The sequence below is a fragment of the Drosophila bipectinata genome, chromosome 3R (genome assembly GCF_030179905.1).
Source record: "Drosophila bipectinata strain 14024-0381.07 chromosome 3R, DbipHiC1v2, whole genome shotgun sequence".
In the NCBI taxonomy this organism is placed as follows: domain Eukaryota; kingdom Metazoa; phylum Arthropoda; class Insecta; order Diptera; family Drosophilidae; genus Drosophila; species Drosophila bipectinata.
In genome coordinates this window covers 7,516,105-7,539,814 of record NC_091739.1, presented here as the reverse complement: position 1 = coordinate 7,539,814, position 23,710 = coordinate 7,516,105, and the positions used below count along the sequence as shown (strand labels likewise).

Here is a 23,710-nt window from a genome sequence, read left to right as displayed (position 1 = left end):
TAAATATTTTGAAAAATATATAATTAAATAGTTTGTTGCTACCTTTCAAATTCACAAACAATACACATTTTGTTTGATGTTCTTATTGTTTTTTGTCTGCAGCACGTCAAGAACAATACAAAAGTATGACATAAAAGTTCGTATTGTAATCAATGGGCTTGAGCCACTTGGCTGCGGCTAATGAAGCGGCAAAGTGTTGAATGACAGACTGTCTGCCACACACACTGAGGATTGAATGAGGAGTGAGGGTGTGCGTGCGGCATATTAAATAGGTTGAATGCTTTTCTTATGAAAATGTGCTTCAGTGAACAATTGAGCGATCAGCCTTTTGTCGTGATTCGCTGTGAATAATCATTCCAGACAGGAGAAAAATTTAAATAAGTGGCAGAAAGTGGCGCTCCAGAGTGGCGAGCACAGCGATTCGTTGCATCCTCCCGGATCACCGCACTTGGGTTTGCGGGAAAGCATCGGTGAAAAGAAAGTGCAAGACTAAACAGCAAAATGCCAGCGGTGCAATCAATTTCACGGTGAACTAAGACAGCTCCGGGCCATAAACAACAGCAAGTCAGCTGCAACTTAATTGTTGCCTCAACTTTGTTGTTGCCACTGCCGTTTGGCGCTCGTCCTGGCGCATTTGTGGCATCCAACATTTGAGTCGTCTTAGCGAATTTACCAAGTTCCTAGAGTCAGGAGCTAGCTGCATGCAACAGGGGGAACTTGGTGTGGCAAGTGCATCTGGATTATAGGAGCAATTGTCGACACAATTTCTAGCAGCCAACGTTTTCCAATTCCAGTTGACTTCACGTGACAGGATAAACAAGTAAAAACTACATAAGTAACTGATTGTGAGTGATAAGAAAGTTCTAGTAAAATATAGAAATACCTTGAAGTAATATGTAAAAATGTACTATCTAAAACATATAAGAAAATTTTGATACTAGAAAGTACTTTCTGAAGTAATGGTATATTTTAAAGTCACTTCAAAAAAACATCGAAAAGATACACCACATACTTAATGGTCTGATGAAACTAAAAAATTATAAAAGATTCAAGAACAAATTTCGGCAGAAGCAAGAGCAATTGAATTGCATTAAAATCGTAATAATAATGCAATTTTCATGACATTTATGAGCGAACACAATGCACATGCAGACGCCCATCCACGCCATTATTGAAGTCCGTGCCAAAGTTTTGTGCGGTTGTCAAGTACCCGAATCTGACAGTAGTCCTGTTGTGTTTGTCTTGGTGTTAGCTCGAGGGCAAAAAGCACATACATATATGTGCGGGGGTAAGGTTTGTGCGATTGTGACGTAAAGCACTTAAGTCCGCCTAACACTCGCATATCTTGATTAGATACGCCCCGAGCCTGACATATTGTGGTTCCTCTGAACTTCCTCTGCCTGTTATCATCTTTATTATGTTGGGTCTGGCTGGCTCTGGTTGAGGTCCTGAAAACACAGGCATTATCCTTCTTTATCCATAAGCTGTTGTGGTAAAGGGAATCACGAACTAGTTACGGAATACTTTCCTTGAAAATGATGTTCTCCCTATACTGTAAAGTTTAGGGTTAAGATCTTAAGAAACTGTGTCAGAGTACTATCACTAATGAGAACAATATTTTAAAATACTTACTTCCACATTAAACAAGTCGTATTACATCCTAAAATTTTATGAGTCTTTTAAAAGATTATTATGTTTGCATTACTTGGAATTTATTTATCAATTAATTTACATTTCAAGTACTGCAATTCATTTCATGGAACAGCTTTCTTATTATCTAAAGACAGACACTTATACACTGAGAATCTAAAGGAACAGCAAAGCTGCCCGGTTTTGGAATAGGCATCGAGGGTGGGCGGGAAACCGAATTCCTTGCTAATCGAATCCGCATTAGGTTCTAGGACTACTAATGACTAACAAACACAGTTTAAATACACACATAGGTAGTTACAATTTAACAATGATTCAATATCTTGCTTACTTTTAAACTTTATTTAATTTTTTTAGCGTTGCGTAAAGCTAGAATGTTGGCATGGAAATGAAAAACAGGTACAGTCGCTTCATCATTGCACTCACATCCTCTCACTCTTTAAAAGTATCGGCCTATATATCTTTTCCTGACGTACAATGATATGATGAGTTTTTTTTAAAAGGTTTTAGTTAAGTTGCTTTGTCTAGAAAAGTCGTCCTTTTGATTGTGATTAGTTTTGGTTAGGTTCGCATGAATTATTCTATAATTCACAAGCATGTTGCTCACAAGCTTGCAAGTACAGATGACTCCGTTTGAGTTTTGCTTTTTGTCGTTTTAAATTCGTATTTTTTTTGAGGAGACATCCAATAATGTCCTCAGCACTCGTCGTCGGTGATTGTGTAGCTGCCCCGGAACTCGCTTAGCGGCGTCGCGTTCGCCGTGGAGGGGGTCATCAGAGGCGCCCCCTGAAAGGATATGGCCAGTGGCAGGGCTGAGGGGGCGCACAGGCTCAAAGCGCTTCGTCCTTCTGTCACGGAGCGGTAGCGTAGTGGGCGACCGGAACTGCAATTGGATGGCAATAACTCTGTTATTGGCTTGCCTTCAAATCAATTTTTTTAACTGAAAGGGATTTCTTTGAAATGTTCACAAAGCTATCAGCTAGTTCCCAGAAACTGTCTTTTCTTTTATATGTTGTACTCTGGTTATGGCATGTGCGCGTCCATTCATCCGATTATAAAGCAATACGCAGAACTTGTGCATTTATTAAGTACAGGATCTTCTTTCTAACAAATTCATATTCGAAATGACAAATCCCCAGAAATGCTTTGATAAAAGCTAAGCTTCTTTATTGAAAGTTGTGCTAGTGTATAGCACAACATTATAGTTTTATTAAAATATATATTTTCAAATTTCTTTTATTATTTAATTAATTTTATTTGTAGTACCTAGTAGTCTAACCAAACTAACGTATGCTGGGCTCGATTACTAATCACTTTCCATTTATTCCTTGGCACCCACATATTTCGAATATTTCCACTAGACTTGATTTCAATGTCAGAATACAAATCCCTTAAAATCAATCATACGTCACGTTGCACATCAATTCCCAGCACAATGCACTCCCTGGAGCCATTTATTTTCCCCAATTCCCTGGTCGCTCATTCCCAATTCTCAATTCCCATTGACCCTTAAATGTTCGCCCACTTCCGCACTCCAGTTCAGTCCCGTCCAGTCCACCCCGAAACTCACCGTTCGCAGTTGCATTTGAGCAGCCGGATGAAGGCCGCTCGGAACGTGCGATTGAAAATTGTGTAGATGATTGGGTTGATCGTGGAGGAGACGTAGCCAAGCCAGAGGCAGGTGTTCACCACATGTTCAGGAACCTGGCATTCGGGGCATGCCGCAAATATTATGTTCAGTATGAAGAAAGGCGACCAGCACAGGACAAAGGTGAAAAAGACTAGACCCAGCACCTTAGTGGCCTTTTGTTCGGTGGCCACGGCATTGGCGGATAAACTATTTCGTTTGTTGCGATTGTTAAGGAACCTGTATAAAATAATAATTATGTTTTAAAAGTCAGCTAATAAACACCACAAATGCATCTTATTTTTCCCATTTATTATGCCAAAGTGAATTGAAAAATGTAATTACTGTCGCTTTTTTCCCTCCACTTACCGTAAATTGAGCGTCGGCGTTGCTACGCGATTTAAAGAAAACTTAAAGGGCCGCAATTTGTGGCGCTGCCGTTCGTCAGATTTGGAAGCCGTTGGCCTCACCTGTTCCAGCTGGTGGTTGCCGGAAGATGACTGGTTTTGGGCCAGGCTCTGACCCTGTATGGTGGCGATGTTCATCATGCTGGTGTTGTCGCCTCCAGGAGTTGTGCAGCTCGTTGTCGCCGCAGCTGAGCCATTGCCGTTGCTACCACCTCCTGCGGCTCCACTGCCACTGCCACAGCCACTTCCTCCTCCTCCAGAACCTCCATTACCATTTGTTGGGTAACCCAATTGTGGCTGAGAGATGCTGACACGCACAGAGGCTCGTCGGTTCGGGTGGCTGAAAAGAGAGTTGCGAAATAAGTACACTCAAAAAAGGGCTTTTTTAGGAAAAATATTTATTTTTGGTAAGTAAAGTTTAAAGGTTAAGGTTAGTAAGTTGTTTTCCTAAAAAGAGTATATCTTTTTTTCGCCTGTACCTACAAAGTCGCATATTCTGATTGTTTTCTTTTTTCGTTGAGCGAGTGTTTGATATTAGATTTGAGTCTTTTGATTGCCGGGCCCCTTCCGACCGACACCGACACCAAACTCAACAGTTGATAAAATTGACTTTTAATGTAATGAAGGCGAAAAGAGAAGGTCAGGCTGGGGGCTGTGGATGGGTGGGACGGTAGACAAATGTAATGACTTTCAGTTTTTCGGGGTGCGAGTCCTATAAGTCTCCTGCTTCAGGATCTGTTTGCATATGTATTCTCGTTGAGCCGGGGATCTGGCAATTTAGCTAAATGTTTTGTTTGCCAGCTGGGCAGAAGGCAGTGGAAATGGAAGGGAACTCGTCCCACCCAAGTGACGTATTAAACGAGAGTTATGTTAGTGTCGAGGATAAAATGAGGCGGAAGTGGGAGAAAATCTTAGAGGCCGTTCAACTAAATGCCTAATCTAATTTGATGTTATGTTATGGGGATAAGTTTTTAAAAGGAAAGCAAACTAATTTAGTTTCTTATATATTCTTTAACAAAAAAATCGCCTAAAATGTGGAATTTGTTACAATAAAATACAAAGTAAGTCTCGGCTGTTAGCGTTAACCATTCAGAATTGCTTCCGGCGGTTATTAGCTCCTTCGAAGATAGCAAAAGCCTTGACTACCAAGCCAGTGATCTCAACTCCAGAAGCTAACCCCCTAAATGCAACTTTTTTGGATGGCCACTATAATGTTGCAGCAGCTAGAGCCCTAAGTCATCGTGCCCCTCAAAAAAGAGACTTTGTAACTGTTGCTGCCTCAGCGAATAAAACATAAAGTTTTTCAATTTATGCCTGGCGCTCCAGCGGCACGGAAACATTTAAATATGCAACGCCCAAGTGGCGTCAAATGTCCAACTAATAATTTGCCAAGCAAAAAGTTTCGTCCGACCCACTTTTGTCACATTTTTGTTGTTCCTCGGGAGTTGAAAAGTTTTCCCAGCTCTCACTAGGGTGAGGGCTATACCTGGGACTCCCGGTTCATTTGGAATTCATATATTTATGCGGCAACTTGTTCGTCAAAAGGGGGCAGGGCAGAATCGTGACATTCATCAGGTTCGGTTAAGACCGAGGGCTTACTCCTCTTCTGGCTTTGGTTATGCTAATATTCCGTTGAAACCCAGAAGGGCGAGTCATTTGCAAATTTCTGTGGCACTTTTTGGCTGCACTTTGCTTGCGCAACGGATGCTCTTTTTCGGAGTTTTGTGGCAACAATGTCGGAAGCGACATTTGTTCCCTTCTTGTGGTTTCCCTTTTTGCACTTTATGCGCTACTTATTGTCCCAAAAAAACAACAATGTTGGCAGCAGGGCGACAAACAGTTTCGTGTTTGCATGTTTTTTTTTGTGTCTGCTTGCACCACATGACGTATGAGTGATTTATGTCTCCGGCCAAGGCGAGCCGAAATTATGTATACGCCATGTGTTGCGACAGCTTCGAATGTGCATTTAATTGCCTTAAGATGAATAATTGATTATTCTTTGCTTTTAATGGAAAGTATTTAAGTGTACCTTTCCGAAACTGACTTAAGGCAGAGTCAATAAAAAAACAGCGTTCTCCACTTACAATTTAAATAACAAATTTAACGAAGTAGTCGCAAAAGTTTGCCGTAATGGCGCCGAAGCTGTTTCCCGCAAACTTTTCCCGGCGGAAATAAAAGCCTGGCATAACAAATTTAATAAATTTAAAAGCATTGTAGGTACATATACACAAAAGATAATCATGAACTTGGCTTTTGCTGCTGGTGTCTCTGGTCTGTTGCATTGATTGGGGAATTTGTTTTAATTCAGCCGTGATTTGTCGATTCTGAGTATTTTGGCCACAATCACCGCCATCTTCAGTTTAATGGATAATTTGGGTCTGTGGTTGAGTCGCATTTGAAGTGGTTAACATTATTATTAACTAATTAAATTCCGCTTCCGCTGAGAGACAAATAGGAAGCTAGCGATTGAAATAAAGATACTATATATATACCTAAATACAGGGCCGTAGCTAGCATGGGGCAGGTGGGGCGGTGCCCCAGGGCCCCCGAAGGGAAGGGGCCCCGCCGGGGCAAAAGACTTCCGTATAGGGGGCCCCACATTTACTTGTTGCCCCAGGGCCCCCGAGGCTCTAGCTACGGCCCTGCCTAAATACTTAAAATATACTTAAAAATAATATTTAAAATGTAATGTTATGGTAACTATTAATCATATAAATGTATGCCTCTAATTTAATAGATTTCTTTCCATATCTTTTGCTCTCAAACTTTTATCAGTGCACTATTCCCATCATCTTGAGGCAATTCCAATCATAGTTTGCATTCTGATTGCACCTAGCCCCTAATTAAGTTCTCAAGTGTTTGCCACTCACCTGTCCATTAGGTTCGGATTGCCACCGTGCTTGCGCCAGAAGCTGCTTGATTTGGTGGCAGGAGCGGGGGTCGACGAGTGGCGCAAGATCCCGCCACCTGCCAAACGGAAGCTACTCCGCCCGGCGGACGAGCCTCGGGCTCCTCCACCCCCGCCGTTAGCCACGTTGCGAAAGCTGACCGTCGCAACGTTGCCCCTGGAGTTGGTCTCTCGCTGTTGCATCAACGGACGTTCCGCCACCTCGACGCCGCTGCCCCTTGAGGCACCACCCTCCACCCCCCCGCCGACAGAATTGTTAAAATTGCGATTGCTGTCGCTCAGAGCCAGGAATTTGTTGGTGCTGGAAAAGCTGCTGTGCATCTGCAATTGTTGCTGGCTGTGCTGGGGCCTTATGGTGAAGCGTCCTCCTAGCCTATAGATTGGAATACACGGATAAAAATATAAGAGGCTTATGAAGAACAAGTTTGAATTTAATTTATAAGACTTCTAAAAAAAGTGGGCTTAAAGCAGAGCTGTTCAGTTAAAATCAGAGCTCTTTTTGTTCCCCGTTTTGAATAAAAATTTGTATTATTTTCCTGTATAATATTTTTTTCACTGTAAAAAAGTTGAGCAATACTAAAGCAAATGAGATGGATGGATAAATTGGTGGCTGATTGAGTTAAGGCTAATTTAGCACGCTTGGGCGCGTTTCGATTGCCCTCTACCCTCAGACAGCCTGGAATTATGGACAACTCTGCATTCAATGGAGCCTGTTTAAGCCTTATAGTTGGCTAATAAAAAGTGTGTGTATTAAGCAAGTTTTAATAATTTTATTTTTGATAAACTTTTATTATTATCGATTGCCAGAGTAGTATGGAAGAGACAAAAACTAATTCTTGAGTAATGATTACTATGCCGTTTTTTACTCACCGTCGAAAAAGTTCACTCTCTGGATGTTCGGCTGCAAATCTGGCCTTTTTCCGTAGCAGAGGAATGGTCAGGGCGTAGGTGGTGACCATCATAAGCATCGGAATGTAAAAGGCCACCAGAGACCCAAAGACGAAAAAGGCGCGATTGTTGATGACACAGATATTCGGCTCCGGCATAATATTTTTCTCGTTAACCAAACCTAGGGGGTTATAAAATAATAGAAAGATAAATCCAGTACAAATCCATAATACCTACCCAGAACAGTTATGGAGCTAGAGACCATCATGGCCATCACCCAGACAATGGCTATCTTAATCCCGGCCAGGCGTTTCGTAGATCGATGTCTCGATCCCAGTGGATTCCGTATCCCCAAGTACCGTCCCAGACTTATGAAGCACATGTGCAGAATACTCGAGGAACAGGCCAGCACATCGCAGGTCACATAAATGTTGCACCAAGTAAAGCCAAGTGGCCAATACCCTGAAAAGAGACAGTTTAATTAAAGCCAAACATCATCTTTGACTCAATCCAGGTCCTGTGGTTGGTTGAGTTTTCAAAGCACAAAGGATAGTGCGGCGGAAACTCGTTAAAGAAGCCATGAATGTCAAAGTAAACGAAACAAAATGGAATTGTTTATTGTGGTTTTTGGGGAAAGACAGAGCCATGACAATTGTCAGTGGTTTACGGCTCAACCAAAATTGAAGGTAAAATGCAGTAAGTCTGGATAAATGGTAGTAGCAACGGCCTAGCTGAGGACTGCTTAAATATCCTTCTTTGAATATTATTTCTAAAGGTTGTTCAGCTATGATTGCTTCCATTTTCCGTTTCATCAACCCGCCACAAAAATGTCCTCTTCCCGCCTTGATGTGTGTGTCGCTTTAATTCAGACTATGAGTCCTGTGGATCCTTGGGTTCACACACGACTGACTCATTCACCTTGACATCAATAGGCGGCGGACAATCCAAAGGACTGAAGCACTCGCTGGGAAACAAAAACTCAATTGCCGCTGCTCTGCCGGGAGTCGAATTCAGTATTAATTAGTACAAATTGCGCTTAAATGCGTTGGGCGATGGATGCTGGGCGTGGGGCCTTTACACGCTATTTGGCCAGAGATAGACACATGAGGGTCCTTGCCACAGACAAAGGCCTGCAAGTTAAGTGGACGTGGGTAGGGGCAGGGGCTGGCCATCATGTCGTATTTAGTTTTATATGCTTGTCAGTGACACACACAGGCAGACGGGCACACAAACATACGCACACCCCCACAGACAGGCAGACACAGAAAGTGTGAGGGCATGTCAATGTATTTATTACGCATACGACATGTTGTGCGGGACGACCTCAAGTGGCAAAAACAGGAGCAAAAGCAAATGCCTAAAACAAATGGTATCAGGCCCGGAATTCGATGCCTAGGCCTAGGATTCATTTTAAATATATATTGTTGGTCGAGTCTGCGGTAAACTCGGTTTATTTTATTTTCGCACTTTTCCGACCACCTTTCAGAGCCGAAAAATTTTAATGGCTTTGGCTAATGCTCGAAACTTGGCTGTAAAGTTGGAGTGTGTGAGGAGTGGGTGAACTGAACAATAACCTCTGTTTATTTAAACCAAAATCTCCGCAGAGACCTACTTGGAGGACTGGCTCCATTTTCGGCTTAATTGTTGGCCCAGACAGGGGCAGCTGTTTGTGTTATTGTTGCTTCTGTGGCTAAAACCACACTTAAGGCTTTTAGTTACATTTAGTTTACTCTTGTCGCCAACTTTTCGGGCCAAAAAAAGCGAGAAAAGCCTTGGTGCTGGAACTCCGAGGGACGGGCCAAAATAAGTAAAAGCCAACCAAAACAAGTTGCATGAAACGCGGCGCAGTCAAAGTGCAAACGAATAATAAACAATGAAATCTAGAAAAAAGGGTAAAACAAGAGCGAAAAGCCAAAGGGTTTTGGTAGCTTAAAAGAATTAAATTTTGAAGAGATGTATTTTTATGGTGCTTGGTAATAGTTCAGTTAAATTTAAGGTAATATTTCAAATCAAATATAGTATACTTTTGATATTTTAAAAAGGGTTTCATGATTAAGGGTATGTATGTCGTTTATGTATAATTAAATTTATACTCCTCCTCTTCGTTTAGCTTTTCTGTTTTAGTTTATTAAATTCCTTCAAAAATTAAATAAGCATAAATAAGTGGGACCTGTTGAAGATCGTAAAGTTTATAAACAGACCTCCCTTTGCCGGGAGCCGCGGAACTAATAACCTAAAAGTAGACTTTCATAAATAAAACGTCAGAGCGGGAAACTAATGCGCTCGAAAGCCAAATTAGTTTTCCCCCAATGTTGGTAAAGAGCCCGGACCATCCTGCCTCTCAATCCACTTACATGTGGTGGTCTTTGGCTGGTCCTGGCGGCTTCTGGTTCTAAAATCCGGCCAGGAGGATGAATTTACGCTTAATTTATGCGAACGTTTGATCTGTTTATGCAACGTTGAGTTCGCTTGGGGAGGTGGGATTTTGTTTTAAGGTCTTATCAGTGTCATATGCAAATTGGCCGAGTTTGGGTTTGTTTATTGAACATTTTACATATTTAACACTCAATGAGTCGGGAGACTCCTGGATTTTTTCGCTTTAAAGACTGCACAGGAAACAAATTAAAAAATGGGCAGCGTAAAGTGACTTCCCGAGACCACTGGTCGAGAGTACGATTTTATTGCCCACTCTAGTTTTTACAGCTGCTCTGAAAAAATAAAACTCTCCGCCAGCAGGGGAAAAGAACAAATTCCTAATTCAAACATCAACAGAGAGAGTCACGCGTTTGTCATTCCACCAGTAGTTTGTTGCTTCTGCTTTAGCATTCGGGGCTTCCAGCCAACAGCCATCTTTGCTGCATTTCGCCCTAAGTGAGCCAAACCGGAAGCCCCCAACGAGGCTAACAACTCATGACAATAGCGCCGAAGGGCGTTGACGGAAGTGGGGGCGTGGCAGACAGAGCTGAAGATGAGCAGAGCCTGGCAGAGCAGAGGAATTGTCGTCGAAATAATTCATGTGCAAATGCATTAGTCGCTGACTTGCATTGCCACTTGATGGCTGAAGGACTATGCACTCGAAGAAAAACAAGTGCTAGATAAGTGGGTGCTGGTTGTGGGGCCAACAAAGACACAGAAAGAAATTTACCATTACTAAGATTATTTAATAATATTTTTAAAAATTTATAAAGAAAACATTAAAGTCTTAAGTCATGACTCTTCACTAAATGAAATTAATGTGAAGGTAGTTACAAGTTTTGCAATAAAGACTTTTCATGAAAGTCTATAACTTTTCGTTCATTCCAACGTTAAGTTTATTGGAGCATAAAATAGTCAATAAATGTGGACGTTTTTATGAAATTATAACTGAACGAACTCCTTTGCGTAATAGTTGAAAAAGAAAGGTTTTTGTCGAAGAAGATGTATTTTTTAACCCAGTTATTTGGTGTATTTTTGCTATAATGAAATATATCTATGGGGAATTGGGATTAAATCCAAAATATAACCATAAAGTTAAAAAAGATCCCATAAATATTAAAAAGTCTTTTTAAGGACTCTTAATCTAAGAGTAATTTTATCTTTACTTACCCAAAAAAGCCGGTATGGCGCCCATGGGCATCACAAAGAGGCTGACCAGCAGGTCGGCTATTGCCAGCGAGAAGAGGAAGTAGTTGGTGACATTCTGCAGCTTCCTGTCCAGAGCGACCGCCAGGCAGACAAGAATGTTCCCCAGCCCGCCGGCAAAGATGAAGAAGACCACGAACAGGAAGAGCCAGTCATAGCCGTGGGGACTGTAGTCCAGAAAGCTCCTCGACACCCCCAGGTCCGTGGAGGTGACTGCCGTCGAGGCGGCGGTGGTGGTGGCCAGTGCTGTGTAGTTGGACAGAATCATGTCCAAACTAGAGCTGGTGGCGTTCAAAATGCCAAAGGTGCCATTTTTGGGCTCAATTAGCTCTGTGCTGGCGTTGAGCAAAGACCAGAGGCTACCTCCCAGCTCGATTTGATAGTCGCCGCTGCCAAAGGACGCCTCCAGCAGGCTGTCATTGGTGGGGCCAGTTAGTAGGTCCTCCTGCTCCCCCAGTGGCAGTCTCTGATGTGGCTTCTGCTGCTGCAGGTAACACATGAATGCATCGTCCCGTGGCCCAATCTCCTCACATTGCAATAGATTTCCATCCTCGCCGTGCTCGCATCTCGAACTATCACTAAGTGTACCACTCCCATTATCACTGAGGGCCTCGTTGATTGCCAGTCGAAATTGCTCATACGCCGCTTGTGGCACTTGCAACAGTCGGGCCTTCAGTTTCAACGCGCAGAGCCCAGACAATGATTCCTCCTCTTCCTGATCGCATGAGTAGAATGCCCCCGTCGCATCGAATGTTTGTCGAGTACACTGGAATGTGTGGATGATGCTGCTGTTGCTGCTGATGGTGGGCAGGATGTTGCTGTTGTTGCCGGTAGCTGTTGTGTAGCTGCTGCTGCTACTGTTGCTGGTTGCAGGATACGTTTCGCAGCTAATAAACGGCTGCCAGACCTCAGGCTCAGCCGCCTTTTCCAGGCGACAACTGAAAGGAAATTCCGACAATGTGGCTGTTGTGAATGTTGCTGTTTCTGTGTCTGTTGCTGTTGCTGCTGCCGTTGGTCCATGACCAGAGTAGCTTTGCATCTCCATTTCATTCTAAAGCTGTGCGACTTTATCCAGGACAACGACTGTTGTTGACTTTGCAACGATTGCCTGTAAACATTAAAAATCAAAGTAAACATTTAATGTATTTATCTATTTTTTTGTAAAATGTGGGAACATGGGTAATAACCGCACTTGCAGCTTCAGCAATATGTTTTTACAAAGTCCCTTGGGAGGAGAGAAAGTGTTTTTATTTAATTTTATAACTGAACTGAGTTTTTTTCTTGTCAGCAAACAAATCATGAGGGAAAAAGGTCACAGATTTTTTATTTTTATTGAAAGAGAGGTAAAATATACGTCCTATGTTAAATATTTACTTTGGTAATGTTCCGTAAGAGCCAACACTGCGGATGAGTATTTTTTACAGAGACCGTAATTAGTGCCAAGAAAATGTATATTTATAAAAAAAGGTACAGCTTCTATGGGTCGGAAAATATCAAAATTTTGTATGCGCCTGTCAATGGATGACAGCTGAAGAGTTGAGCTCAATGGGATGCATCCATCGGATGACTATGACGATGATGTCGAAGCGGCGATGGCAATGTCAACAAGGGGCTGAGGGCCCGATTTGAATGTGCTTGAAATGGCACGGCCAACAAAGGACGCCACGTTCTAGTGTCTTCCTTTGACCTTCATCCATCCAGCCTAGAGCGTGGGGCCTTTGTGCCTGTGTCAGGACCAAATTCTCCCGTCAGCTGTCGCTTCACCCACGCGCTTCTAAAATGCGGTTCCCTTTTTTCTCGCCTCCCTCCATTTCCGTCAATTCCGCCATCTTTTTTGTTGCTTTTGTCCATTTTCTGTTTCTATTGGCGGCTGCAAAAATTTGTTGTCGCCACTAATAATGAGAATCCTGCATCCGCCCACTCACAGACACACACACACTCCCACTCACCACCACTCTCACTCACACCAGCAAAAAGTTAATTAAAATTGCAGTCCGACCCCAAAGATTTATGCAAGCACTGAGGTCGACAGATGACTTTTTGGTTAACTTTGTGCGCCGCTAACCATTTTAAATTATGGCCCAAAACTTTGACGGCAAATTGCACGACAATTTTATCACTTTTTTTTTTTGGTTTTGTCACACCACGTACAAGGTCAAATGCACAGAGTCCGGATGGGCGGCAATATTGTTCAATCACAAAAATTTTATATGTAGAATGTTCTTTCTAAAACTATTTTTTCGGAATGCACAAAGTGAAAGGCATCACCCGGGGACCCTACCCGTTCTGGTTAGAGTCCGCCAGAAAGTGCTCAAAGCCAGCCGGCAAGTGATTTGGCCAATCAACCGCAACAGTGGCGGTCGGGTGGGGGTTGTGGGGGGGTTTTAGCCGCAGGCTGGCAAACACACATGCAGGATGCATTCGCCATTTCTGCAATTTTCGGCGTTCGGGGAGAAATGGGAAGTTTTTTTTACTTAAAGGCAAAAATGAAAATAAATGGGACGTGGTTACTTTGTTTGTTAGCCACGAAATCATGAACAATATTAAGGATTATGGGATTTTGTAGAAATAATATTATAGACAAAATTTTGTTTTACATTTAAACTTGAAGTATTCAGAAGAATACTATTACTTCTATTTTTAATGACTCAGATAAGAATCCTTGTATAAATGTAAGCACCTCAGGTTTTTAGACTATACCATTATTATTAGTTATAAAACATATAAGAAGTTTCAATTTATATATGTAGAGTATTCCACCTTAGGCTCGATTTTTCTATTGGGCTTTTCACAATATTTCATAGAAGTTACTTTGCAATTTGGGTCTAGATTGCGTGATGTTTGTATGGGGTTATTTTTCGATAGGATTTGTCGCCTGGGATACCGTAACCCTGGCCGGCCCCAAAGTGGGGCAACCGCAGGCCCCCACCATATGGCGGGCAAACATCGTGGCAAGGTGGCGATGTGGAAGCGGAGAAGGATGGGGAGGAATCCCTTATGCATATGAAATGCGCTTTGACAGTGCACTTTTCCGACTTAATTCGAGTGGCAACGGGGCTGCCTAGCCACCCAGAGCCACATCCACGTGCTGGAGAGGCTTTAATGACGACGCTGCATTTAAAGTCGAGGCCTGTCACTGGATGGGTGGGAGTCGCTTTAATGAGTCCGCGCCACACATCTGACGCCTTTGTTGCCAAGTATGTTGAGTGTTGGGGGTTGTGGGCGGGTGGAACACACACAGAGATACAGTCGAGAGCAGGCCGAGTGGCATAATTAAAGTCTCTGTTTGTTGTTAATGGCTGTGCTATAATCATGATATTTTCCCTGGTTTTCTGAAAGCGAAAACAAATCATTTTCACAATGCCAGGATGCGGAGGAGGTTTTGAGCCAAGAGTTTCTAATTGGAAACAAATAAATTCTACACAAAAGATTTCAATTCTTAGAATAGAAATGATAATTGATAATTTAAATACAAATGTTAGGGAATTACTTTTTAAATGAAGAGATTAAATATGAACTGCTACGCTGTTTTAATATATCTGAAAAATAAGCAACAATAAACGTTTGTTTTAAATTTCGATAAGCATCTTTTTTAATCTTTAAGTCTAACTATGAATCGTCTCTTGACAGATTAAATAGTGTAATAAAATAATCTACCATAATGTTTTATGAATTTCAAAGACAAGGAATTTAAAACCCCTTTCCCTGTTATGAGATCCAATAGAGCTATGGAGGCAAATTGTGAGCAAAACTTGTTTCTCTGCCAATTTTTCTGGTCCATGATTGCAACAAACAATGCGAGGCAACTGCAACAGCAAAAATACCAATAATAGAGGCTGCCATAGCTTTTTAGAAAAAAGCAAAAAAATAGCAAAAACAGGAAAAATAATATTTGCTTGAAATTCAATATTTGTTTTACGGTTTTTTATTGCTATGCCTCTCCTCGGTCGACTGATGAGCCAGTCCGGTATCGATGAAAAGTGAAATAAAACTGCCAAGTGATTCCAAGTGATCTGTGACGGCAAGTCGAGCCTGATATTTTTATTTATCTGGCCAAGTGGTCGGTCGGTCGGCCAACTGTGTTAACAATTTTTCACAGATGCCATTATCCACTGTCATCACTCGTGTGTGGCTTAATTTGCGGTTAATTATGCAATTAATTATTAACGGGGCGTTGCATTTTGCATTTTTCATTTTCCTCACCTCCAGCATCACTTTTTTTCAGCACTGGTCTTGAATTTCACTTATTTATAGAAAACATTTGATGGGTATGTTTACATACACCATGGTGCACCATGATACCCTTTTCTGCCCGACAGAGTCGAAAATTAATTGCAACACGTCTCAGCTGTGGTAACAGTAAGCCTAAGCCCTTGGAAATATGATCTATGAATATTATTACCCAGAGCAACGACTTAATTGGAAATTGTTCTGCGTTTAGTGATTTGTCAAAAAGTGTCGCTGGGTAAAATCCTCCTGCCCCTGTGGCAGTGGGGTAGCCAGCCTCTCTCATCCCTCATCATCAATTACTCCATGTCCGACAATCAAGTGGCCAACACAGAATTTGGCCAAGAACTTCATTAAGCGGTTTCTTTGGGGGCCCAGCAACGCACTTCCCAGCCGTAAATAAAAAGCAACGGAGATGCCTTTGAGCGGAAAAGGCGGGGGAATTTGGTAACTATGACTGGGGCGGGCGGGGTGAGAGGATGCGGGGGCGGGGATGATTCAGCGGCGGGGACTTCCTTGGGGGAGGGGTGGCCTTGTTCCGCTAGTAGTCTCGCCTGGTATGCAGTTAATGAAGAGAAATGGCCAAAAGTGTTTTATAAATGTTTTCCCTTCCAATTGCTTTGGCAGCTCTCAAGGGGTATGTTCAAAATGTTATTGGGTGTGTTTTTATGAGAGATATAAGATAAATTTAGTAATATTAAACATAATACAGCCCATTAGAGTTTGAAAATTCAAATATATTTATATTAAGTTTTGGATATTCTTTATAATTTATTGGATATTCTTTATTAATTTAAAGGAGAAACATAAATATTTTGAAGTGTTAGGATAAGGCATAAGTAAGGATCAGTATTTTTAAAACTTGAACTCTATATATTTTCTAACCTTGTTAGGTATAACTAGAATATACTTCTAGAAGATCAACAAAGAGTATCTTCAATGTCGGTTTAGGACTTTGTATGAATTTTTAATGCTGTACTTCTACCATTGCCAAACACACAGCTTCCTGCAGTTGGTGTTGCTGCTGTCTAGCCTTTTGCGGTTGTTTGCGGAAGTGCGCGTCAATAAATTTTCGTTTTTTACGCTTTCGTGTCGGTATTTTTGGTATTTGGGAATGTTTCCCTGCCAAACCGGCTCTCACGCATTTTCCTAATAACTTGCAGGCTTTAATAGCAATGTCAGCCCTACGATATGAAGTAATGAAAACGGAGGCATTACTCCCCTAAAATATAGAGGGGAGATGTATGCCCTGCCATTAATCTGGCTAGTCTGGCGACCCCACGGCCTTAAATGTAAATGAACTACAAGAGTGCACTAACTTTGGAAAAAAAAAACCCTGCCTTGGGTTAGTTGGCATCGAAAAATGCGAGGCACGTTGCAAACCGAAACAAATGAACCCAAAACCGAGACAAATAATCTAGGGTTCGCAGCAAGATAAAATGTGCAACGTGCAATGAACTGTGGCAAGTCCGATTGCCTTTTTGGTTAGAATAATTGTCATTGGATTTCGCATTCGCTTTACTGGCGATTATGAGATTATAGAAAGCAAAGCCAGTGTTTAGTTTTGCATATTTTAGCAAATTAAATAATTAATATTTGCTTTCGGGGATATCAGAGATAGTGGTAATCAATTTTCAATTGGATTAGTTTTCAGTTTGTGTGATTAAATATTTGATACTTTAATATACTTTTTATATTAGTTTGAGTTGGTGTTAGATCAGTTAGTTGTAGTGTATTAGAGCAGTTATTTAATGGAATTAATATTTAAATTTTTTGACAACAAGTGACACATTTAACTCAAGCTCACTGAGAGAAGGAAAAATAACTCTATAGACTATAGAAGCTGTAAGAATTTGGTCACTGCTGTGTTATTTTTTTCAGTTTATGCTGCCTTGATGAGGGTCAATCAAAATCAATTTGCATCTATGTGTCTCTCTCTACACACACTACATGAAAATTGCATTTAAAATACAAACGCCCGGCGTCGCCGACAGCTCTCAACTAGCTGGCTAGTTTATCCAATAGCTCAATCAAAAAAGCATCAGATATCGCAACGCCAACGATTCTGTCATTGGGCGCTAATAGCTAATAGCTGGCTGGCACTCGACCTCGGGGCCACTTGACTGGCGGTGCATATAAGCGATGGGTTTTCGAATGTGTGGGTTGGTTACTTCTCTTTTTCGCTTGAATCCAATCGAATTTGCATAGGTAATTGCGAAAAATCTCTCCTAGCTGGCTCTGTGAGCAGTTTGGCAGTGCCACTAATTCATTGCTCAGAATCTAATTTCCCTCATGGAAACAAACAACTTTTGGAATTTGGCAAGTTTTTTTTTTTTTTGCGAGTATGTGGGAACATTAGTTGTGAGGATTTATGGAGGAATATGTGAGACCGCTTTACAACGTGAGCTCTACCCGAAAGAATTTCACTTTATGTATGTGGCAGCACCGGAGCAAATAAGGGCCAAAAAACACAAACCACCCGCAAGAAGTTGCAAGATGATTTAGGGCCTCCCATTGCATGCGAAATGTAGGTCTGTGTTTCCACTGACTGGCGATATACTCTTCAAAAATGCATATGCGACAAGGTAAGAAATGAAATAATATTCTTTAAATGTAGCAAAGTACTATTAAAAAAAATTCCCATTTTCTCTGGTAGACTTTCTTGGGTAAACTTGTAAGACTGTTAAGAACACTCAGAGGATAAAACAGTATATTCCACGGTTGCCATGGAGCCCTTAGCCGCGTCATCTGCTTACCGCGGTGGCAAGTGCAAGTTGCACTAATGCACATTAAGCCAGACATTGTGGCGCAAAGTAGTTCAAGGCAGTAGTTGCCGGGCCCAAGAATGTGTAATGCTCGTGTTGGTTTTACTTTCTTTTTATCAAAACACCCACCTGTCCCACCAGGTCAAAACACACCAACCACCCATCTGGCCACTCACTTAGCAGAACATTTTCACTTGCGATGCGTTCATAATGGAAAGGCAGTCCTCCGACGGCGTCAGGTATGAAAAGTGCAAGCGACACATCGCGCATACGTCGTGTGGTGCACAGAAATAGTCATTCACAAACAAGCCCAGTTTGATGGAGAGGAAACGGTGACGCTGACAGAACTGTTTGTTTTATATTTATGCATGTTTCACTTTCTGTCTTGCTGGCTTTCATGCTCTGCATGTTTCCATTCATTTGTTCGACGACTTTTGTTTGCTGGCAATCAGCCAAGGCTAATAAAAGAACGGCCTACGTGTTCGGAATAACATTTCAACCGAATGCAACTAATTTTTGTTGGATTAAGCATTTGTTAAACAAATATATGCTTTATATGTTTATTTAAATTGCCATCAATTGGCTTTATAATTGGATCCATTCACTCCGTGTGGTCGTCGGGTTAATGGAATACAATTGATTGGCTTTCATGTGAGTGGACATATTAACCTTCTGAAAACAAAAGTCCAGGGACAATTGAACCTATGTTAATTAATGTTTCGTGTTTTATATTCTGTATATAGATACTTTACAGATTATGGGTTTGACAAATCGTTAAACAATTAGCCACAACTTGTAGACCAAAATCCGATTTCATATCAAAATGAATACAATAATTAATCAATGATGGCAAAGCACGAAGCCGATTCGATTGCTTTTATTAAAATGAATTCCAACAAACCTAGGTAGATTCTATCTTGGCGTCCTCAATATTATGGAGCTTTTTAGAAGGATCTCCGGTGTTCGGGTTTTCCTTTCTCGGCCTGTTTATCTCGGCGGCCTGCTTGGCGAACACATACCGGTGATACTGGCTGGCCAGAGGAGCGCACTGAAGCGGTTCGTTGGAGTACTTCTGGTAGCAAAAGACCAGGTCCTCCTCCAGCTTGGTGATATCGGCAGAGCACTCCTTGGCCCAGTAGATCGGCTTGCCAAATATGTCCTGTACCCGTTGCAGGGACTGTCCGAAGTGGGCTTCCTCAATCTCCGAGGAGCGTCTTTTCCAAGGCGAGACTACAGGCACGGGATTCTTGACCGTCACCTCCGACGGCTTGTGGTCCATCGTCTTCGGTGGCACATCCGTACTCGCGGAGGCGCCTCCGCGTTCTCGCTGCTTGCACTTCTCGCAGTAGTTTGATGGCGACATGGTGATATTTCCAGAGGACTGATCAATTCGCTCCATAACCTCGCGAGTGATGTGAAAGGGAATGGGATTTGGCATCTGGACGGTCTGAGGTTTGCTGTTGTGGGCGCCCATGATGAAGCATTTGCTGGAAGACTCTGTTCAGGACTTGCTTGCTTTTCAGTTTCTATTTAATGCTCGTATTCGTTTTCGAGTGACGGATAATTTATAACGTTTGATCTACATTTTTTTTAATTTTGCTTAAAATTTAGTTTGCTAAACTGTGACATTTAACGAAAATGAAACTGTCTCTTGCTAACATTTCTGAAGATATAATTGGTTTAAACTAGAAGTTAATGCAATATTTATAATAAGTTTCAGAAGATTGCCGCGTATAATCTAGGGAATAAACTAGATTGTATCAGTCTTTTTTCGTTTCACCTATTTTTAAAATTTGTCTGATGAGTATATTTTTGTTATAATTTATTGATTTATCTCGTTTTCAGTCTTAGATCAATGATTAATTTAGAGATAAAATGTCAATTATGTTTGAAGTAACGTTACACTTCAAAGAGTACTATTATTTTACGTATAAATTAAGCGACTATTGTTTGCCGTAACACATGTAAGGCAACGCTTTAGAAAAAAGTGAAAACCATAAGTTTGCAGCCATATAAGGTTGCACTAGCCACGTGCCCCTGCCCCTCGACGCCGCACAGGTCGACTCCCTCGTGCTGCCGCTTCTTAATTGTGCTGTCAATCATTTTGCATATTTGCACAGATCCAGGGGAAAAGGCGAGTAAAATCCAATTTGAATGCTAGCCAGTGATGGTCAAGCACATAGCGGAAATAGACAATTGTAATGGGAAATAAATTTAAATATAAGCCAGGAAAAAAGCACAAGATGCGTTCGGGCAAATGACAAATCATGCTGCCAAGAGGTCGCACTTATTGAATAATTTAATATTTATTGATTGCCAATACTCGACTGCTACACAACAGTCAATTAAATGATAAGCCAAATGGGAAGCTAGAGGAGGGACTTTCGGAATGCCCGTTTGGCATAAGAATGTTTCAACAATTGCTCAAAGTCAGCGAACAAGACGATTAATTACAGACGTCAGTTTATTGATCGAATAAACGGCAGTGGACTAGCGAACTTCTCGTTTTTTGTTTTGGCCATTTCATAGTCTCTGACTAAACACACATTTTTTCTGGGCTAAAAAAAGGAACAAAAACAAGGCAAATTCTTCAAGAAGAAGCCAATCACAAGTGATGCCCTGTCTACACTAGAAAATGTTTAATTTTGTTTCAAAATAGATTTAAGAATAGTATCTCTAATCGACAATATCTCTAAAAGATTCTTCCTTTCCGCCAACATATTTCTGGATTGTTTATTTAATTTTTTTTTTAACTTGTGCATCATATATTTGATTAGAACTATGTACTTCAAAGCATTGTGGAAAAGTTGATGAGGAGGGTATTGATTATTTTGCACTGCTGGGATCGCTCGTAAAGTATTCTACTTAACTGTAAGATGATTATTTGGACCAAAGCTAAATAATTAGAAAAGAGAAGAGGGACTCGCCATGAATGAATGGAAATTGAATGCAGTACGCGTTTCAGGGCTTGCCAGTATAAAATACATAAATCTATATGACCAGATAAATAGAATGGAATCGGGCCCCCGAGAGAGATAAATGCTCTAACTTGTGCTTGAATTTATTTATTGTTTGCTTTTGCTTTTTGGTTTATTGTAGCTGTTTCTGGCTCACGCCAAGTTAAGCATGAAGACGATGATGGGATGGCCAAAATATTTAAAATATTTGATTGCCGAATAAAATATGGACTGTGTTGATTGAATCTTGATATATGTAGAGTACACGCGCTGATCAATTGCCATATGAAAGATTCATTTTTATTCCGAAACATGAATGGGCTTGGATGTGATATAAACATGCGTCTTAAATAAACTCAACGGCCGTAAGTGAATTAAACCCACACTGTATACAAACAGGGCTGAATGAAAGCACTTAACGCAAGGAAATAGAACCGCATAAGAAAATAATCACCAAGATAATTAATCCTGCGTTTGAAAATTGTAAAAATAAACACTAGAAGTGGTTGTCTAATCAAGTGATTTTTCACAAAATATAATTTGCTTAGACTGAGTTTGGTTTTCCTTGAAAGAAAGTCACTTCAGTTTCAGGCACAAAACCCAACTAACCACTTTTGTTTATGGTTAACACTTGAGCGGAAAGTGTCATAACTTGTACGCCTGTTGCTGACAGACCCTCAAATCGGGTTTAAACACCTTGGCAACACAACCGAGAGCAGGAAAGCCAAGAAAAAAAATTACCTTCAGGTAATCAGCGACAGTTTATGTTCATTTGGCCCACTAAACTTTTACGGCCTTTCCACTTATCTGGTTGAATTTGTCTACGGAACCCACGCAGAATGGCTTTCTCTTCATCTTAATGACAGCTGGCTGATAGTGGGATCTGGGTACTGGGCCTAAGGCCGGCATAATTTCGGCATGTCCTTTATGTCTCATTAAAACTTTACGCACATCAACGGCAGCAGTGGCAGTAGCAATGGCATTTCTAGCAAAAAGCTTAATAGTTTAATTTCCCGACCGGCCACGGAAAACCTCAGAAAATACCAAACGGATAAAGGTAGAAAGGTCCTCCGACCCACCAAGCAAGACCCAAAAGGTAAAAACAAAAGGTAACCAAAACAAAGAGAAATGGCAAACATTTGGTTTTCGGTTTCTTGGCCATAAATCTTCTTTTTCTGCTGACATGTGAGTAATCATGTGCAGCTTGGGGTTAGATTTCAGATTCCAGATTCCAGATACGCAAGCCAAAGGGAAACTGAAACATATTGAGAGATTTAACTTTAAGTTAATTTTTCATCGGGCGAAACAAAAGATTTCTGGCTAAAGTGAGTTTCATTATTTGCATAAATTTACTGGTAATGATATTTGCCTTTTCGTGACTAATGGCCAAGACCGGGGAGCTCTGTAAAATTTACTTTTAATTACGTAATCAGTGGCGGTGTGGGGGGGGTGCTAAGCCTGCTTTTTTTTATCCTCCAATGTGTGTTTAACGCCAAGTTAGCTTTGCTTTGATTTCCGCTGGTGCTTATTTTTTCCTCTGGGCCCTATTTACACAGACTTGGTCCATGGCTTAAACGAGTACAGGAACACCAACCAGCTACCAGCTCCTATCAACACAGGTGTAATGGCACTCTGAGCTATTTTTTTTAATTAATTTGCATTTGCTGCGTGCTTTGTTTTCTTTGCATATTACTTATTGTTTTACTTTTGCTTGATTAAATAAACCGGGCACGTAATTTCCATTCTCTGTAAGCACTTTTAAATTAAGGCCACTTCAAGTGTTAAGGATTTGTTGAGGATATTTTTCTGTTCTTTGTTCTTAATTAAAAGTATGTAAACAAAGTTGTTTTTACTTACTCTTGAAAAGTGAAAGCTTGCCAATAAGATCTTAGTTTTTATAACTAATTAACTTTAATTTAAATTCCATATTTTTTCACTGAAATTGATCGACACAAGTTTTCTTAATATGTGTAGTTTTTTTTTATTTATTTTTCTGTTTAGTTTACTTTTTCCGCTTATTTATTTGCCAACTGCAGGTGACAGTTGTTTTTTTTATTTTTTTTAATGACAAACAAACATTTTTTACATTTTAACTTTATTTTTTACTATATTATTTCTCAGCCATGTAGCCGTTTAAAATCGGTTAACTTATTCCATAACACTTAATGGGTTTTTCATTGCACATTTTTATAATTTTTATTTAACTTGGGTTTTTGTTTTATTAAACTTTCTGTTGTGTGATTTAATTTTTTTTTGGTAACAATATGTTTCTATTTTTTTTTTGTAAGCAGAACAGAAGTCTCAGAAAACGAACGCAACGCGGCAAAATTTCAAAACAAACTGATTGTGCGAATTTTCCAAACTGGTCCATTGAGTCTGAAAAGCAAGTGGAAAACGCCAGCAGCAGCAGTAGCTACGGCAGGCATCGTGCTGCTGCCGACTACCGCGTCGTCTTAACTGACTCTCTTACTTTTCCGGCAGGCGCTCTCTTTTGCCAAACATGGGGAAATTTTCGTAGCTTTGTTTGGGAAATTCTGCGCGGAAAACCGTGCCGCCTTTTTGCTTATTTTTCTTTTCTAGGAGCAGATGTAGGGCCAAGGGGCGCTCTGGGGCATGCCACGTGCTCCGGCTCTATGGCTGTCAGCATTCGGTACGTGATT

General features: G+C 41.0%; 2 protein-coding genes across 2 annotated transcripts; both read right to left on the bottom strand.

Moving 5' to 3' along the window:
- Positions 1 to 1,726: 1,726 nt before the first annotated feature.
- 5-HT2A (5-hydroxytryptamine receptor 2A) lies at positions 1,727 to 23,422 on the bottom strand. The gene is made up of 8 exons (XM_070281355.1): positions 22,908 to 23,422; positions 11,066 to 12,209; positions 7,718 to 7,942; positions 7,463 to 7,661; positions 6,555 to 6,965; positions 3,647 to 4,024; positions 3,221 to 3,517; positions 1,727 to 2,533 (listed from the first exon to the last, which is right to left on the bottom strand). Exons 2-8 carry the CDS (start codon positions 12,144 to 12,146, stop codon positions 2,347 to 2,349), a joined length of 2,778 nt encoding a protein of 925 aa, XP_070137456.1. The 5' UTR covers positions 12,147 to 12,209; positions 22,908 to 23,422; the 3' UTR covers positions 1,727 to 2,346.
- Positions 18,934 to 19,728, bottom strand: LOC108128881 (uncharacterized). Its single transcript, XM_017246733.3, has one exon. It carries the CDS (start codon positions 19,565 to 19,567, stop codon positions 18,995 to 18,997), a length of 573 nt encoding a protein of 190 aa, XP_017102222.2. The 5' UTR covers positions 19,568 to 19,728; the 3' UTR covers positions 18,934 to 18,994.
- Positions 23,423 to 23,710: the final 288 nt, after the last annotated feature.

Bases quoted from the DNA above. Each gene is read 5' to 3' on its own strand.
- 5-HT2A (XM_070281355.1), bottom strand. From the start codon at position 12,146: ATGGAGATGCAAAGCTACTCTGGTCATGGACCAACGGCAGCAGCAACA. The intron at 4,025-6,554 runs GTGAGTGGCAAA...CTCTCTTTTCAG, and splicing joins AATCCGAACCTAATGGACAG to CCACCCGAACCGACGAGCCT. The intron at 3,518-3,646 runs GTAAGTGGAGGG...TATTTTATACAG, and splicing joins ACGCCGACGCTCAATTTACG to GTTCCTTAACAATCGCAACA.
- LOC108128881 (XM_017246733.3), bottom strand. From the start codon at position 19,567: ATGGGCGCCCACAACAGCAAACCTCAGACCGTCCAGATGCCAAATCCC.